This window comes from Lepidothrix coronata, unplaced genomic scaffold, assembly GCF_001604755.1.
Source record: "Lepidothrix coronata isolate B3197 unplaced genomic scaffold, Lepidothrix_coronata-1.0 Scaffold118, whole genome shotgun sequence".
In the NCBI taxonomy this organism is placed as follows: domain Eukaryota; kingdom Metazoa; phylum Chordata; class Aves; order Passeriformes; family Pipridae; genus Lepidothrix; species Lepidothrix coronata.
This window is the reverse complement of record NW_016690298.1, coordinates 1,841,956-1,861,276: the sequence shown is the minus strand read 5'-3', so window position 1 is coordinate 1,861,276 and position 19,321 is coordinate 1,841,956. Positions and strand designations below refer to the sequence as shown.

Below are 19,321 nucleotides of genomic sequence, written 5' to 3'. Positions count from 1 at the left end.
CAGAGGAGTTTGTGTGCAGAGGGGCACAGGTGTGCTAAAGGGTACTGGGCAGTGGTAAGAGGTTTTTCTCTGACTTTGGACCTACATGGATGAAGGAGGGAAAGCTGAGCTCTCCAGCCACCAGGAATAGGCAGAGAAAAGAGAGCAAAGCAGACTGCTGAAAGCTGTGCTGCCCTGAGTCAGTGTCCCTGGCACTTTGGAAGAGCATAAAGCATTTCCTGCAGGATGACTGAGTCAAAGGGAAGCACTGGGTGCCCCTTGGATCACCCCTCCGTGCCAGCTGCTCAGGGCAGGGACAGGAGCTTGCTAAGCAACCCCTGGCCAGAACATGCCGTTCCTCCCCAGTCCTGCCCTCCCTGCTGGTAGAGATGGGCTGAAAAGATCTCATGACAAAAAAAAGGGTGTTTGCAGAGCCCTAGGGCTCTTGGCCCCAGGGGATCTCAGAGTGCTTTGTGGACAGCTTATCACAGAGGTAAAACAAGCTCTTGGAGACCAATGCAGGAATTTTCTGGCTGTGGTGTGCAATTCCTCCTGTTACTGAGCAAGTTGGCATGAGGAAATAACCCTGGGAATGCAGGCAGGCAGAGGGTCCCGGGAACTGACCTGAGGAGAACTTCAGCAGGCAGAGATTCTCTGAGCTGATCTGTGCCTCATGGAAGCCTGTGTTTCAGAGAGATTTGAAAGACTAGCCTTCCTGTGAGTCCTTCCGAAAGCTGGATGGCACAGACAGCTCTGGGCTACCCAGTAATGCTGGTTGTATGCCTTTGCTACAAAATCAATGGTTTAAACATCCACATGTTGCTGGTGCAGAACTGGATGAGACTTAAGCAGAACAGACTTCTGGCTGAGGAAAGGGGAGCTGGAGGTAGTATGAGGGCTCCCTGTAGTTGAATCCAGAAGGGATTGTGCATGGGATTTCCCTGTTTAGGACTGTTAATGGCTATTAAACCCAATCTAGATGAAATACCTTTGGTTCCTGAACTGCTGATGGGCAGGAGGAGAGACGGAGAAGAATTTCTCTATAATTGTGTCCTTTCTTCTGCTCCTCCCCTGAGCATCGATGGTTGGCCTCTGTGAGAGATGATTTTCCAGGGTGGAGGTGATTCTTCTCTGTTTTGTGTCCCGTCTCCCACCGCCCCCTCTCTTACAGAGCCCATTACTCATGCTCCCTCTGTGGCATTCCCCGTTGCACCTTTGTGCGAAGGGAAGAGTGAAACTTGAGTGGGTGTTTGGTTTCATCTGCCTCTGTAGCTGCATCCAGAGTGGCTTGATTATGCTTGTGGCCAGAGCACCTACCACATTTTCCCTCTGCCACCAGCTGAGCAGTGATGGATGCTGTGCTATGGCTCAGTGCTTTGCAGTTTGCCAGTGGTTATTGGCAAACTCTGGGTCCTTTTTGGGCTAGAATGGGTCAGAGGGCTTTGGGGGGCACTTTGTTCTTGGCAACTCCTGCTGTGATGAAATTGCAATGCCAGTAAAAAGTTTACTTTTTACTGGTATTTTAAAAATTATTATTATTTATTTTTTATTATTTATTAGTTTTTATTATTATGTTATTTTTTATATTTTTTAAACAGTAAAGCAAACTTTTTTTGAGGTATCTGAGCTCCAGGTCAACAGCATATATACTAGAGCTGTTGCACAAGAACCTTTGCCCAGGGTTCTTCTAGAAGTACTTTGCAGACTGATGAAGCAGAGGTCACCGGGGCTGTGGTCAGGGTTTGTCTGTTCCTTCCCCACCTTTCCTATATATGAAAGGTCAGGTTTAAAGGCTCAGTTTGCTCTCTGGCTGCAGAAGACAAGTGCTGGATTCCTGTCAGCCCGGGACAGCTCTGCTCCTTATAATAAAAGCAAAGCAAAACCCAGAACAGGCACTTAAATTATCCTGAAATGGTAGAACTTGTGGACGCAAGAAGCTAAAAGTGTTGGGGGGGAAGAGACAAACCAAACCTAGATAACACTGACACCCCTGCTCAGGGTGAGAAATCTCTCCATGGAGGGATGCTTCATTCCCACAGCCCCAGCTGTGCTTGTTCCTGTGTATGGTGCAGTGCCAGTCCAGGACTTGGGCTCCTGGATTTGCCCATTTGCTCCTCACATGGTTTTGGGCAGCACTCTCAAGTTTTTCAGAAGGAAAGTGCTGGCCAGTGGAGGCTGTGGTTGCTGCCAGAGGGAGATGTAAGCCCCGTCCAGCCCAGGACACAGTTGGAACCCTCAGTTAGTGGGGCTTCAGTCAGGGGTGTTGAAGGCCACTTGGTGGAGCTTTTTGTGGGTTTGGGACCTTGATCAGCACTTAAACGCTATGCAAACGCCCTGGGCAGATAAGCAAATGCACGTGAAACCCTTTGGGCAAGCTGTCGATAAGGAAAGCAAGTGCAGAGAGAGAGCAGTGTTGGGGAGGGTGCCTGTGGTCCTTGGCATGGTGTGTGCTCCCCGTGATACAGGCTGGCCCTCCCGTGCTAAGTGAGTGCTACTGGCTTGATCCCGTCCCACAGGCCAGATACGCTCCAGGGCCCTTCAAAGGGATAAAGATATATTTTTAACCTGAGGCAGCTGTCGGGTTTTTTTGTATGGTACTTTTTTTTTCTTGTAGCTCTGGAAGTGGCAGGTTGTTTTTCAGCCCTTCTGTTTCTCAGCTGTCTCGTCAGAGGTGTCTGGAGGTCTCAAACCTGATTCCCGAAAATTTCAGAAGTGGAAATTGGTAGCCGCTTTTGAAAATGTTGGCGAGACTGTGCAGCTTCCTACAGACATAAGCTGATGGCCATTTGAACACGCTTTTTCCTCAGCCAAGTCCTCGCCCCATTGAAGCCAATGGGAATTTTCCTTGAAAAAGGCCATAAAGAAATCATTTTCTTGGCAAGGACAGAGGTGTTTCATGGGCTCAGCATCAGTGTTCAGGAGAACTTCAGCTATCTGCTTAGATTCCTGCCACACTTGTCCCACCCTGCACAAAGCTCTCTACCTTTTGATCCAAAATAGCACAGGAGATGTTTTCCACATGCCATAGGAAAATGGAAGAACTATAAAACATAATTGTTTTGGAGTTTGGCACCACTCCCTTACAGATATATTTAGTGTGAACTGAAATGGGTCAGCAAAAAGGCATTAGCCAGGATGACAAACAGATTAGGGTTGTGTATCTTGAGGCAATTGCATACCTGCCCATCCCATGCCGGTAGGATTGGCGGGTGTCTTCATTGTTTCATGGGTAGTCATAAGCAAGTATGCATGACTTGCAGCTTTTGGGCACCATTAAAAGGCATTATCTGGCTGTAAGAGATGTTTGGTTTGCAGCATGCTCGGTGTTCTCCTGACCTTGAATCTTGATCTCTCTGCTACCTGGCCCATTTGCTCTTGGAAATGTGGTCCATCACACCTGATTCTCAGACTCCTCCTGTGCACGCAGTTTGTCCTGAAGGAAATGCTGGTGCTTTGCACATGGGGGCCATCCTCTTCTGTCTCAGTTCCCTTCCCCTGTGATTGAGCCACCCCTGGAAGCCTCGGATCAGGAGAGCTTCTCCTAAGAGCAGCACCGGATTTGGGAGAGGAAAAAGCTGTGATGGGTCTCTGGCATCACCCCCAGGTGAACCGGTCCAGCTTGGCAGCAGGGTGAGGGCAGGGCTCACCATGGCTGACTTGGAGAGGAGAGCTTGCAGTCAATAGCAGCTAGACCTTCCTGGCCTCTGATCCAGTCTTGCTCCTGTGATGGTGCCTGGAGAGCCAAGAGCAATCTCTGCCGTCCCTGGGTGTGTTCATGCACATCGGCTTGCACACTCCACTCCCATCGGTGGTTTTCTTTGGGCTGGTATTTGTTAGCATTGGAAAGTGAGAAAAATGAACAAAAATATTATCAGAAGCAGGTTTTGTGAATGAATCAGCTGACAAGAGGCTTACCAGCTCGCCTGCATTTACTAGCACAGTGCTTATTTGGGCAGATGTCTATATATTTTAGTTGGAGGCAGGAAGGAGCAAGAATCAATGGGGGAAGGCACCACTTCCAGTTTGCTGCTCTTGTGTCAGTTTGTACCATCATTTTTCTGAATGAAGCAGGGGACTGAAATGTGTCTGAGAAGCTGCCCTGCTGCTGTGCTTATTGTGCTGTTGCTGACAACTTGGTGAGACACCAAGAGGAGCACAAAAGATGTCGGAAGGCTAAAACTCGCTTAAGCAGCTCATTGAGGATCAGGGCCTGGCCAGCCTTGCCCATCTCTTCATGGTGCTTTTTTTATTTGATCCTCTCTAAAGGCGGCCTCATGGCCTTCTCTCTTCTCACTATGTGTTTCTAATTAGCGGGGAGACTGGTGTATAAACAGAAGATTCCTGCTCAAAATATTGCCTGTCTGTCTCCTAGGATGATGGCCAGATGGCAATCATCAGGCAGCAGCCTAGACTTTGAGCTTGCCCATCTGGCTATCAAACCTGGTCTCAGTTCTCATCTGGAACCAATACTGAGGAAAGTAATGGGCTTTGCCAGATTGGTTTTGCCCCATGTTTGCTTTTCAGTTGCTACCTAAGCAGCTAAAAACCTGCAGACCAAATATATTTAGTATTTATGGAAGTGGGATGATCCTAGTATTGGGATATCTGAGGCCAAAATGGTGAAGAAGCTGAAGAAGATATTGGACAAATCCATTGAGGGATGGGTCTGTTGGTGGCTTTTAAATCCTGTGGGTCAGATGCAGTCTCCAACCATGAAAGTGCTTTTACTGCTGGTCTGCAGCACAAATTGGGAATGGTCCTTCTGTTGTGTCCCCTAGCAGCTGCTGATGGTCTCTCATGAATGGCATGCTAGGCTGGAGGGGCTCTTCGATCCAGCTCACTTGGGCCATCTTGCCATCAAGCAGCTGAGTAAGTTCAGACAAAACTCTTCTTGCAGCTTCTCCTTTATGAGCTTGGGGTTGTAATATCTGAAAAGAGCTTAAAAAGCTGTGGCAGAAATAAAACACTTGCTATTATGATTTTTCACTCTCTGTCATGACAGTAGAGCTATGCCCTGACAAAACATCCTGATGCAGATTCTGAAAAAAGGAAATGTTAACATCTGTAAATGCTCTGCATGCTTGGTCTTCTGAAAAGCAGAAGAAATCCAGAAATTAAGCATTATTGTGTACGCTAAAGCATTGCTTGCCCTGCATCATGCACAGTTTGATGTGATTTCTTTACCTCTATGTGTCTGAGTTCCATAATGCTGGAAAGCTGGAATTGGGGGTGCTGGAAAGAATGCTGATGTTGGGAGGTTGGGTGCTACAGTTCTTGCTTGGAAGATGCTAAAAGACACTTGATGTTTATCATCACCACCAGAATGACCTGGTCTGTCCCCTGGTGTGGTTACCTACGGAGCTGCTGAAGAGGTCTTATATAGAGAGATATATACAGAGACATATATAGCCTGGGTTAGTGCAGTGACAGGTGATGTACATGTGTGGGTTGAATGATAACTTGGGTTCAAAAGGACCTCTCGAGGTCTTGGTCCAAGGCCCAGCCTAACACAGGACCAGCTTCAATATCAGATTCAGTTACAGTGTTAGATGTGCTTGCTTAGCCAGATCAAAGCAGGCAACAAGGAGGGATCAGCTGTCACCTTCTGGGCTTTTGGAGCAAGCAGGAGCAATTGAGATCTGTCCTCATTGCCACTGCAAAGTCTAAAGGGACTGTTGTCTGCAGCATTGTGACCATTGTGTCCTGCTTTGCCAAGGTTTGCTCTCAGAAATTCCCAGTGAATTGGGAAAATAAGTAAAGTAGAGAGCAGAGGAGATGGAAAAAGTCCAGTGTTTATCCCCAGATTTCTGCTAACCGATTTTGAAATGGCTGAACTAGCTGGGGATCTTGTGGCTTGCAACAGTGGCAAAGATGGGACCGTTCCACTGTCAGCAGAAATGGCCAAACGCAGAAGTAGGTAGAAGCTAAATGAGTAACACAGTGTATGACACACAGTGGGAAAAATGGTATGGCAAGGACAATCACTGAAATGGCAGGATCTCCAAGGGAAATTAAGGTGGCAATAGAACAGAAGGAAGGTATTTTTGAAAGCAGCGTTGAGAATTTATTTTAGCACTTGAATATTGGGTAAGTATTCCTGGAGATACTCTGGGGGATGATAGATGGACTCAAGGTATTGTTAATAATCACTGTGGTTTTAAGTTTTGGAGCTGAAGTACACTTGGCATCCCTAATCCAACTGGACTTGTGATGGGAAAATTACATTCTCGGGAAGTAATTTAGAAGGTCAAAGAAAAACCAGAAAGAACTTCTACAGCAGCGATTTCCTCTGCTTTCTAAACTGCCTTTTAGAGTGGCAATAACTCCAGAATGAAAGGATCTATTCTCACCTTTCAGATGAAAGGGCTAATGCAATTTAAAAGGTTTGCATGCAAAGGTTTTATGGCTTGGTAACCAGCCACATTTGAAAATGATCCAGGGTGGGATGAACACATGAGAGAGCACCAGTCTGAGCTGGACCCTTTCCTTGCCTGCCCCTTCTCCTGCAGATAATGGTGATGACCGGTCCGAGAGCATTCTTGCCGAGAACCACGTGGATGGCACTGTGGGGATACTGAGCGGAGCTGGTGGGAGGAAGCCCATGAAGACAGGCATGAAGGAGCTGGCAGTTATGAGGGAGAAGGTGAATGAGCAGCAGCGGCAGATGGGCAAAGTCAGCAAGGCCCATCACAACCATGAAGACTCCAAAAAGTCACGGCTGTCGACGGGCAGGGTGAGAGGGCAGGGGCTGTGGGGGGCTGAGGGGTGCAGCTGTGGGCTCACTGGGAAATGCTGAATGCAAAGCCTTAGTGACATCTGCAGTAAACTGTCTTAAAAAGATTAAAAAAAAAATTGAAAGAAAAAAGCGGGGCAAGGAAAATAAGGAAAAGCAAACATTGGTTTTGGCCTGAAGCTGGGGCTGAACACACCATCTGATGAACTTTGATGTGCTGGTGAGGAGCCATTATTTTCATTGCAGCTTTACCTCCTGATGGCAGAGCTGGGAAAGGGGGGCTCCTGCTGGCTCGATACCTACCTCTGCAGGGGTGCGGCATGCCCTTTGCCCGTGGACTGCCTTTCTCACACCCGTTTTCCCCTAAGCAAATGCCAGAGATGGCCCAAGGGGATTGGGGGGGGGGGGGTAAAGGGGTACTGCTTGCCTGCTGCAGAGCAGCCTCAGTCCAGGTTAGGGGGGGCCACAAGCCCCGAGGATGGGCTGTGCGACTGTCTTACAGCAGTGGGAGTGCTCAAAGTCCGTCCCCTTCTAGCCTTCCCTGTCTCTATGCCCTCCAGTCCTTTGCCGTGGTTTCCCTCTAGTGGGCAGTTTGGTCAAGGCAACTAAATGGGATGGGGATGGAGATGGAAACCCACCCCAAAAGGTCCTTGTAAACATATAGAGTATTAATATCTGGTGAGCACAGGGACAGAAAGGGACTTTAAAAGAGAGTCCTCAATGCCTTCCAAGGAATAGGCAAAACAGAGGTTCAAAATAAGGTGTAAGCACCATCAGCTTTGAGAGCTCCCACACTGCTGCTGCTCCTTTGAGGGGAAAAAAACCCAACACCATCCACTGCAAAAACAGAGGTGTGGACTCACTTTGGCTCACATCAGGTGTAATTCAACCAGACCGCCTTGGTGGGGAGCCCTGTGTGGAAGCTGCTGTGGAGCAAGAGGGATGCCTCCAGAGGCTAGCTTTGGATACTCTCATTTCCAGGGCTTCCCCTCCACTCCCATGGGGTCTCACATGCCTTGAATTTCACTTCTGGGCCAAAACTGTGCCACAGGTGTGGGAACTCATGAAGCCATCCTGCTCTGTCTGGTCTAGCCCTGCTTTGTGTCATTCATCATCACCCATGGGACCCACGGTAGCATCTCTAAGGTTTCTCCTTCTCTGTGTATGCAGGGCTTGGGACCTGGTATTATGTAGGCTCTTGGCCATGTAAGGCACATGAGAGAGACATTCATGTCCACATGTGGCCATGCAGCACTCTGATTTTGGGTGTCTGCAGGTGAAGTCTGTAGCAGGACCCAGTGGCAAACCTGTGTCGTGAGGAGGTGCACGCAAGCGTTCATCCCTACTGGTGTTTCCACTGTCCAAAGTGTTGACCTTGAATGGTACCATTGCCCTGATTTTTTTTTTTTTTAATTTTTTTTTTCTGCTTTCTGGTCTCTTTTCAGACCCCTTGTCAGCAGGAGCTGGATCAGGTCCTGGAACGCATATCGACTATGCGGCTGCCAGATGAGCGAGGTCCCCTGGAGCACCTCTACTCCCTTCACATCCCCAACTGTGACAAGCATGGCCTGTACAATCTCAAGCAGGTAAGTGGGGAGAGCAGCAGCTCTGGGGCTGACTGTACTCCCAGCAGCAGCCCTTGGCTCTCTCTCTGTCCCCATTGTGTGCAGCCACAAAGCACAGGCACAGATCAGGGCTGGGCTGAGACTGCACACACAATATGAAGTGTGGGGTAAACAGCAAATACTGCACACAGCATGAACAGGTTTAGTAGCACCTAGGTGCTGCTGCAGCCATGGGTGCTTAGGTACATCTGCAGCCACGGGTTCACAAGTGGAGATGAGATCCACATCCACGTGTGGCTCTGGGCAGCCAAGAATCTGTTTAATTCAGAGCCCCTTCTTCCCCACAAGAGCTGCTTATCTGTCCAGGTCTATTTTAATGTACTTTGAGCCACGTATTGTCCTGACTGGGCCCTGCTGCAGGAGAAAAGCAGAGAGAGACTGAATGTTGGCCAGTCTTGCAGACAAAGCAGAAAGGACTTCTCCTTGGGTCAGGAAGTTTTATAGTGCACTTTACTGGTTTTCCTCCACAAATCAAGCCTGGTCCCACAGCTGTAGGAGAGATTCCTTCCAGGTGAGGTGGGGCTTGGGGTGCAGTGTGCTTCTGAAGGTATTTATGGGATCCAGAAGGACTCACAGAACTTGTGTATCTGAATTCTGACTTCTTGGCTTTGTCTGTGCAAAACTACCAGGTGTCAGTGGCTCAGTCATGGGGAAAAAAGTGCCAGGAAAACCAGCAAAACCCTAGCTTGTCCAGAGTTGACTGCAGTTGTGGGAATAGTACTTGGATATTAGGATCCCTTATAGCTGAGCCTTTGGAGGGGACCCCAGAAAACCTGTTCTTTTTGTGGCTGAGCATTTTACTCAGGGCTACTTCCCTTGATCAGGAGCATTAAAAAAAAGTATGATGCTCTGAGATAATCTCCCTCTGTCCCTTCTTTTGTCTCTGTGCCATCTGGACCCTCACCCTCCATCTCCCCCTGAAGAGCCCCATGGGCTGGCTAGATCCTCCAGCATGAGCATACTTGGAAGGGCTGGTTGGAGCAGAGCTGACAAGTTGCCTGTAGGGAGATAAGCCATATCTGGGGAATGAGCCTGGACAGTGCAGTGATGCTTTGTGTGCTACAAAAGAGAAGACAGTCTCTGCTGCTCCTTGTCCCTGGGAAATAAGTCAACTTGCACTGAAGGGTGCAGGTGGGTTACACACTGGTCACTACTACAGATAAAGAGAGAGGACAAAAATTGTTTTCTCTTCTTCCCTGCACCTCCCTGCTTGAGGGTAAACAAGGCAAATGTGAAGTGATACCAATTTCCCTCCATCTAGGAGTTGAGCTCATTTTCATTTGCTGGAAAGCAGACGGCAACAAAAGCATTCCCAGTTGCTCACACCCCCTATGGGCCAGTACTCAGGTGGAAGATGCACTCTCCTGCTGGGGAGGCTTTTTCTTCCTCTCTTTTTGTACTTTTTTATTCCCATGAACAAGGCTGCATTTTGACCTCAGTCCAGCTGCAGAAAATGGCTTAAATTCAGCTTTACGGAGTGCCCACAGAGGTTGGCCTGCTTGGAGTAACCTCTACATCTCCCACTACCCTGTCCAGAAATGTATATGCTGGGGATGGAGGGGTGAGTGTCAGATTCAAAGTGCCTGCAGCCCTGCAGGGCAGGAGGTGGATGATAACAATTAGGGCAAGAAACCTTTGTCTGACAGGACTGGGAGGACACAGTCCAGGTCCAGATGCACCATGGTCCCTACCTCCATTCTGGAACAGAGTGAATCCCTGTTTGGAAGTATGTTTAGGTCTGGCTGAGGGGGCCTTGATCTGATGTTTCAGTTTGTTTAGCCTAATCTACAGGTGAAAAGAAGCTCATACAACTCCTCTGTCAGTCTATCCCATCCCTCTTTCCCCTCGGACTCTTGACTCTCTGGGTGCTTTTATCCACAATTGGCAGAAGGTGATGCATTTCAGGGACAGTTGTCCTTGTGGTTCATTAAAATTGGCTTCTTGGTCCTTGGATCAGCCACTGGGAAAAGAGGTTCAGCCCTCAGCCTGGACTGATGGAGTAACACTGCTGGTGCAGTACAGACCCTGGGCTGTTTGAGTATGGCATCTGTGGATCTTGCCTAAGTCCAGACTAGTGCCAGATCACTGGAGAAACCCCAGCTCGGCCTGTGTTTGGGCTTTGGGCTGGTGGACCTGGGAAGGGGGTTGTTTTGTCCCTGTCTTTACTCTGATGCCTGCCCTGTCCCTCTTCATGCAGTGCAAGATGTCTGTGAACGGGCAGCGCGGCGAGTGCTGGTGTGTGGACCCAATCCATGGGAAGGTGATCCAGGGTGCACCCACCATCCGCGGGGACCCCGAGTGCCACCTCTTCTACACAGCGCATGAGCAGGAGGACCGGGGAGCACATGCCCTGCGGAGCCAGTAGACAGACATGATCCTGCTGGCTGGAGGTGGCTCACTGTGGCCCCAGTGCTGGATTTTACATGGTTTTCAGCGTGTCTCTTTAGGCTCTGGAAGAGACTGGGGTTGGGTCCTGCGTGCTGCCCTCCTTCCTCAGCTGCCTGATTCCTGGGGAAGGGAGGGATTACGAGAGGGGAAAGGCGGTGGGGGGTTTGCAAGGAGAAGGGACTGCTTTCTTAGTCTTTCACCCAACATAAACCAGAGAACCGGTCTTTTTTGCTCCTCGCCCTGCAGCCCTGCCGTCCCTGCTGCTTCGCGGCATCTTCCTCTACCCTCCAGCACAGAGTGCCATGTGCTCCCTGACCCCTCCCAGGGGGCAAAACCCTTTGCCATGGGTGGGAGTGAGTGAAAAGAACAAAAGAAAAAACCCAGCCTTTGCTCCTCTTTTTCTCCCTTCCCCAATACCAAAGACTGTAAATACTGTCGTCTGCCTCTTGTGTCCTGCTGGTCCCCTGTCCCCCAGACCAGCCATCTGTCCTGGCATGGGATGTGGGGTGGGAACATACCACCGCAGTTGGGACGTGTTCCCTAAGGAAGCATTGGTGAGGGAAAGGGCTAAAGATGACACAGCTGCTCACCTCACCCCCTAAAAACACTCCTGGGTGCTTCCTTTCCTGGTGCTGGGGCACAGCCAACTCCATAGGGACTGGCTTCAGCCACTGGTCCAAGAGCATGGGGCCTTTAGGTGACGACAAAGCTAAATGCTTGTTTTTCAAGGGGATTTGAAGGGCTTTTGCTGAGTATTTCTTAGGGTCAACTTATACTGAGGGAGCTAAAATGAACTTGCTGAGGCTGGGTGGAAGGATGCCTGTGTAGATTTAGGATAACAAGCCAGGGAATGTCTCTCTCTTTCTCTCATTCATTTTTTCTTTGTTTCTAGATAGGAAAAAAACAAAACACATCTAAAACCTGCGCTCCCAAGCAGCTGCCCTTGTCCCTCCATTTTTGCTTGGGACTGGAGTGAGCATCTGCTATTCAGCATATAACTTTTTCTTTTTGTAAGTAAATTACAGTATGTATCTTGCTTCATAAAGGCCCTGACACACACACGCACTCCTCTGCCCACATACACATTTGTATTGATGAAATCCAAGTGATTCCAGGTGCTCTGGGAGGTTTTGCGCTGGACATGCTGTTCTGAGGAGAGATGTGTCTCTGCTGTTAATTCACCTGTTGATTTCTTTCTGTACAGAACACACCGATGCTGAGAATAAATAACTTCCCCATTGCCTAAGCAAGGAGATTTTATTATTTTCTTCCTTCTCTTTTTTTTTTCTTTTTTTTAAAATATGGATACCCTTTGTAGAGCAATTGCAAAAACCCTCTCCTTAGAGTAATAATATTGGGCTTTCTTTAAATGGTTTATTGCTTTTTGCCCTGCTTCTTGGACCCACATTTCAGATCCCAAGTGTGAAGGGCACAGGTGGGCTCTGTAACTTAAAGCCTTTGTGACTTTTTAGAGGTTTGGACATGGCAGTGAAGGAGACAGGGGAAGGACCCCCTTTGGAAAGTCATGGGGGGCATATGTGGATGTCTACAACTGGGAGCATGAGAGAAGAAGAAAAGACCTCCATGCGAAACCAAGTAACTGTAAAACTGATGCTACCTGTTTTCTGTTAACATCTGAGGGTGTTCTGCTTTTTCATATAAACCTTGCACATGCTGGCTCTCATCTGCAGTTTATACTTTTTGTTTTGTTTAGGAAGAGGGAAGTTTTCTTATGTGTTTGTCTTTTTCTCTTTTGAAAAAGTTGAGCTGCAGAAAGTTGGAATAAATTAAATGGGATGCCAGAAAACTCTCATCTTCCCTCTCCCCACTGTTCACAGGACATTTCCTTGCCTGATGCATCACACACAAACTTGACCCTGTTCATCCTTTGTCCAGGTGGTGTTGCAAACCCCAGGCCTGACAGGCAGCAATGGGAGTTGAGCTTTTCATCGTTACTGTCCCAATTTGTATGAGCAGGGAGGAACTGGTGTCACTCATCCTTTGGCCAGCTGTATTCCTGCTACACACGTGGGACCTTGTGAATCTACAAAATGCAACTAGGCCCTTGAATCAGCATCTGGCCAGTATTTGTGTGGAGACTCTCTCCCTGCCTGACAGCAGCTAGATTTGATGGAAAGAGGTGGTTGTGTTCCACTTTGCTGGGTGGAGAGGATGGCAGTGTGAATGTCCTGTCCAACATGATGTTCATGGAGCTTCCTGAGCTGCTGGGTGGCTATGTGAGAGTGGTGATTTCCTGCTCCTTGAGCAGGGAAGCAGCTTTCCAAGGGAAGGTCCCTCCTACCCAGTGCAGGGACCTTGGCAGATGCTTGGGCAAAGGCTGTAAGGACAACTCCCTTGTTGTCTCTCTGCTCTCTCCAGCTTCCCAGCCTTGATATTTCAGGGGCTTCTTGAACTGATAGTTGCATCCACTCATGCTGTTTCTGAGCTGGAAGATGGGCCTGTCCTCCATGAATCATCCAGGTTCCTTTAGGTGTGTCTTGCTACAGTTTTGGCCTCCACTACACCCCATGCAAAGAGTTCCTCAGCTAAGCAGGAAGATTCAGGGAGAAACTGCATGTGGTTTCCATGGAGGACACTCCCAAGGACTCTCCCCTTTGCTAGCACAAGGAGAGCAAAATCTGAGCTGGCCAGAAAACTGACTATAGTGTTTCCAAGTGCAGCCTTTTCCCAGAACAGGCTGTTGGGAAGGTGCAGGGAGATTTGAGCTGTGTGTGGGACCAGAGTTTGGTTGAGCTGCTTCACCCATGGGGCTGTAGAGACAGGTCCCTTGAAGGTCCTACACCTTCTCCCAGGGTGAGAAGTGCTGCCAAAGGGAGTGTGACAGCACAGCTTGGTGCTTGGGGCACCACAGGGAGGCAAAGAATAACTAATAATAATAATAAAACTCCACACTACATTCAATTAAAATTGCAGCATTGAAGGAGAGGCCCCATGTGGCCCTGACATCTAGCATCCAGGTGGCTGTGGTTTCCCTTTGGCCTCCGCAAAGGGAGGCAAAACTACTGGGCTGTTTCCCCTTCTGTTTATTTTCCATCCCCTGTCACGAGGTTGAGTGGGACTGACACATGCTGAGAGGCTGGGCAATTGTGGGGAGCACAAGGAAAATGCCTGGGGCAGTAGGTTGCAGGGGAGGGGAAGAGGACAGGCAGGATGTGGGGTAGCTGAAGGTGGATCAGGTGATGCTGGGAGTGGGGGGGATGCCAAGTGCACTGTAGGGCACAAGGGACCTCCTGGCCAGGTGCTTCCCAGAGAGGTCTGAAGGTGACAGAGGTGCCTGAGCCCAGCCATGCCAGGGGCCACCCTCCAGTTCAGGGGCTGGAGGTGAACAAACGGGAACCCACAATCCAGCAAAGGGTGCTTGCAACTGGCCAGGCACCTTACAGAGGGGCAGAGGGAGTCAACAGTAAGGCAAAAGGAGCAAAAAGCTTCTGGTTAGGCTTCCCTAGGGTTGTGATATGACCTTAATGTCTGCATATGTCTGTGCATGGGTTTGATGGTTGTCATTGCTTTGGGGTTTCATCTGGGCCAGATTTGTGCCATCTGCCTGATGGGGCAGGAGGTCAGGCATTAGGACCGTGCCAGCTGCATGCAGGAGTCTAGCTGAAACCCCAGCAGCTGTGGTGTATGCACAGAGAGGTATCTACACTGGCAAGTGAATATTTTCTTAGAGCGGTTTGGGTTGGAAGGGACCTTAAAGATCATACAGTTCCAACCCCCATCCCGCTAGACCAGGGTGCGCGAATGGCACGGGCAGCGGCGGCACCTCGTGGCAGCTGCGGCGCCGCGCGGCTCCTGCCCCGTGAGGTGCAGGCTCAGCCTTGTGGGGTGTCCATAGGGATGGGGGGGCTGTGCCAGCACCAGGTAGTGCAGATAGGATGGGGGAGGCATGTTAGTGCAGCCCTGACAACCCACGGTCTCCCCAGTGCAGGGGCAAAGGGGATAGTTTTGCCTCCCACCCTGCTCTGGGCACGTGAGGATGATGCTGGGCAGTTGAAATGGAGGGGAAGAGGGGCACAGAAGGAGGGGGAGATGAGGGGGTGAGTGGGCTGTGTGGGCAGTGGGGGAGGGTCAGATCTGACACTGGGGAGGGCACGGGGCAGTAGGAAGAGCCACCAAGGGCTACCACAAGGTGATGACTACAGCCTGGCTGGGCTGCCCCAGGGATGCTCCTGCACACTGGGATAAATCTTCCAGCGGCCCAGTGAGGTCTGAGGCTCAAACATCGCATCTGATCTGAAGCTGTGGGGCTCAGTTTGCGATAGCATTTAGGAGCTTAACATCACTGGTTGCCAGGTACTTTCTCCTGGTAAACTTGCTGAATGTGCATGCTGTGCCCCACTGCCACATTCATACAAAGAAAATTCTGAAAAAAATAGGGTAGCTCTGCTTTTATGATGCTCTAAACTCAAACCTGCAATTTTACTGCTCATCTAGCTTTTGATACTGGTATCAGAAGCTCTTCTAAACCATTGCGTCCATTTTGCCCCATGCCTTGTACCTCCCCAGGCACCCCCATGGAGCTGGATGAGCCCCTCAGAGGGCCCAACACCACCAGCTGTGGAATGCTCGGGGCTGGAGCAGCTCACTGGCAGGCCCCAGCACACAGATGCTCCACAAGGGTCAGGCAGAAGCTAACTGAATGCATAACTTTATTAAATAAATGCTTTGTCATGAGAAAAGACAAAGATCAAAGAGTAACATAAATTATAAGTTGAATAAATAGTATACAGCAATCTTCACTTTTTAATAAAATGTGAGATTTTTTTTTAAGTACAAAATGCTAAACAGAGCATTAAGCTCTTCTTCCATTGTCAGTTTTTCACAAACTGCTTTTTTTTTTTCCCACCAGTAAGATTATGAGTATTTCTTGTTTACTGGAAAAAAACCCAAAACAACAAAAACAAAACAAAAACGAAACAACAGAGCTACCGTATGTATGTAAAGCTATAAAAAGCTACCGTAAAATGTGTAGTGAGTATTGCTTAAAGATAAAAACCAGGCAGGAAACTCGGAATCTGGTGTGTTTTTAACAAGTGTGTTACAACGGTGGGTAACGTGAGCGGTGACGTCTGTCCCGGTGGCAGTGGCAGGGGGCTGGTGGGGCTGGGGAGGGGGGCACAGTAGGCAGGGCTCCTAGCCAGGGCCAGGACAGGGGTCTGGAAGCGAGGTGAACTGTTGGTCGTTAAATATACAATGCTCCATTTGGGGGGAAAAAAAAATCAACAACAACAAAAAAACCCAAACCAACAGCAAAAAAGTTTTCATGGGGAAGGCGGAGAAAAAGGGAAGGGGGGAGAGAGCGGAGAAATAGTGCAAAATGCTCTTGTACTAGTGGTTTTCGAAGTCCACTGCAGTACAGACAAGGGGTAGCCCAGCTGCTGAGCGCCACTTCGTGGGCAGACGTGGTGGAAGGGCTGTCCTGACCCCTGTGCCATCCTTGTCCTCTCCTTCTCAGCTCGCATCCTAGATACTGGCGTGGGCTTGGCTCAGATACTGTAGCTGGAGACCCCTGAGCCTCACACCTCCCCCTCATGCACAAATTGCCAACATCTCCCCATGTGCCTCAACTCCCCACACTCCCCAGCCCCCAAATCTACCCCTTTTGGTTTTCTCACCCTAAATGCCAAAGGGTGCTGCTGGGTGCTGAGAATGGGAGCACCTCGTCACTGCCAACCCAGGGGGTGACCAACCCCTTCTGAAGTCACTTATATCCCCAACCTGACCCAGACTCCAACCCCAGTCCTAAATATTAGTGCAGCCTACAAACAGCCTCGTCCTGCTGGGGATCCTTGAGGGAGCGGGCAGCCAGGGGAGTCGCTTGGTGCCCCATCCCAGGAGCCAAGGTGATCTGGGGAGGCAGGAGTGGTGCAGCCCAGACTTCCATCCTCCTCCCTCCAGGTTGGTGTGGACAGGACAGGCAGTGCTGTCCCGGCATGGGATGCACAGGGGTGAGGGAGGCTGCGTGGGATGGATTTTGGTGCTGTGGGCTCCTGGGGCCATGTGGACTTGCTTTGTAGGGAGAGGTCGGGGAATCATCCTGTGTCCCCCTCCCAGTGTCATTGTAGTGGCCTTGTCATGTCACCACCATGAGGCCCTGTGAGCTGACCCTCGCCCTGCAAAAGCATCTTCCCCAAAAGACAAGATCCATGGGAAGCAGCATCCCTCTGCCTGTTCCCATCCCACCCTGGTGGCACGTCTCCTTTCTCTGCAGCCAAAGGCTTTCAAGTTTTGGGAAATTAAACAACAAAACAAACAAACAAAAAAGCAAGCAAGAGGAAGAGAGAAGGAAAGAAGGGTCCTGTGAAGGTGGTACTGGCCTGTAACAGTCAGGAAGTTTTGCACGGGGATCAGCAAGCAACAGGGGCCCTTGTGGTTGGCACAAGCTCCTCCTCCTCCTCCTCCTCCTGTCTTCACCCCACTTTCACCCCACCATTAACCCACCACCCTCGTTAAATCAACCTTACTCCATCAGCCCTGCAGAGCCCAGAGAGGTCCCTCCCTGCCTCGGCCACAACACCCGCCATTCTCCCCTCCAGCAACACGGCAGTTACCCCGCTCCAGCAGGCTTTTCTGGGGGGCAGATCTGCATTTGGTGACACACTTTGTTCTTTTAAGCAAGGGAAAGACCATTGTCCCCAGGTCCAAACATGCTCCATTGGGTCTCTGTGGAAGTCCATCGGCAAAATTCTCCCCCATTGTAACTTTGAGGGAAATAACCACAGGTGTCCAGTTCTGCCCTTGACTGGGGCAAGTGTCCTGGTGGGGGGCTCCGGGGCTGCTTAGGGGAATGATGACATGTCATGGGAGGCTATGAGGGCTCCCAACCTGTGGTGGTAAGAAGCCTTCACCAGAACCCCTTGGCACTGAATCACCCTTGTCCATCCCCACTGGTGGGAACTCGATGGTGCTGTGGACCTCCTTTTTTCTCTGCCCAGGTTCAGGAACCTCAAAGGGGCTTTGGGGGTGCAGGAACCTTCCCCCTGAGATCAGTTGTGTCCTTTGGCCAGCTCCAGCTGTGGCAGTGGGATGTGGTTCCTGGTGGGTGTGTGTTTGCCCACTGGGACCACAGCACCCAGACCCCACCTTTCCTTCCTTCCTTCCCTTCGCTGCAGGATCTCCTCCCAGCACCAGCATCGTGGAGACCCTTGTCATGGAGAAGCAAGAGGCAACAGTTCCAAAATTGAATGTAAAAGTTAAAACCACCAAATAAGTCAGGAAGGCAGATGAGGGCTGTCCCACCATGCCTGAGGCAGTGGGTCTCCGTGGTGTGGTGGCTGCTGTCACTCAACAAGGAGCTGGGTCCCAGATTAAAGGCAAGGGCCCATCATAGGATCTTACTGCAGGGTGGTGGGAATCAACCATGGCAACATGAGCAGTATCCTCAAAGTGAAAGGATGTAGACTGGCATTTTCCTACCCATAGGGAAAGGTATAAACCAGCCTTAACAAAAAACCATGATCAAATAAAATGGAGGTTTGGTTGGTTTTTTTCCCCTGGAGCAAACCACATTTTTGGCTGTGGGAAAAAAAAAAGTCTCCATAGTCATCTTTGTGGTGGCAAAGCGTGGTGAAGAGTTTTAGCCCAGATCTCCCTGTCCCCATGTAGGGATACTTCAGTCTGGACAGCGACAGAGTAACAGCAGGGTCGGCTGGGATGCAGCCCTCAATGTTGATGGGGCCCTGATCCCACAGGCACTGATGGTCCTCCGTAACTCTGCTCCTGTGCTTAGTCCAGCAGGTTATTATTAGGTTTTGGGAGGGGCAGCATTTCTCCCCCTGATTACATATTACACTGAAACCTCCAGATTGCAGGTTTCAAGATGAAGTTTTGCAAGGAGGAAAAGCCATGTCAATGCACACACACACTCATACACATGCACGCAGGTGACAAACGCTTCCACACCTAGATGGACAACGGTCAGAGTCCTGCTTGTCCAAAATGATTTCTGACCTTCCATTTGAGAAGAACAGAATATATTTCCTTTTTGGATGATTTTTTTTGAAGTCCACAAATACTTTTTGGGGGTATTTGTGCCGTTGCAGGACCTGCGTTTCCCTCCCCAGCTCATCTCCAGACACGAAGCCAGCAATCTCACGCCTCCTCCTGATGTGTTGAAATCTGCCTGGACTGGGGGGCAGTCATTTGAGATGGAAATCAAATCAACTTGAGTGAATCCCAACAGTGTGGGGAGGACACTCCGGAGGACTGCAAGGGGAGTGCTGGTGGCCACAAGGTTTTCTCTCAAGACCCTTTAGAAATCAACTAGCTAAGATGAAAAAAAATAAAAATTAAAAATGAACCTGCCCAAAACCCGTACTGGAAATTCACCAACTCGGAGAGCTTCCTACATCAGGGTGACCTCTGCTTGTGGCAGAGGGGCACAGGCGGCATTAGGGAGAGGTGAGGAACGGCAGAGAGGCTGCGGCTGGTTTGTCTCTGGCTCTATCCTTTCCTTATTGAGTCCTTGTCAAGAGGCTGCAAAAGATTCCGAGTCCTCAGTTTCTTCAGGGTTTTCTCTTTTCTTTTCTTTTCTTTTCTTTTCTTTTCTTTTCTTTTCTTTTCTTTTCTTTTCTTT

At 49.7% G+C, this 19,321-nt stretch overlaps 1 protein-coding gene across 1 annotated transcript in view; it reads left to right on the top strand.

Annotated features, from left to right (window-relative positions):
• Nucleotides 1-12,409, top strand: part of IGFBP2 (insulin like growth factor binding protein 2) — a 58,755-nt gene extending 46,346 nt beyond the window's left edge. The window contains exons 2-4 of the mRNA XM_017825375.1: nt 6,489-6,712; nt 8,158-8,298; nt 10,535-12,409. Coding sequence (XP_017680864.1) covers nt 6,489-6,712; nt 8,158-8,298; nt 10,535-10,702 — 533 coding nt within the window. The 3' untranslated portion in view covers nt 10,703-12,409. The remainder of the gene's footprint in view (nt 1-6,488; nt 6,713-8,157; nt 8,299-10,534) is intronic.
• Nucleotides 12,410-19,321: the final 6,912 nt, after the last annotated feature.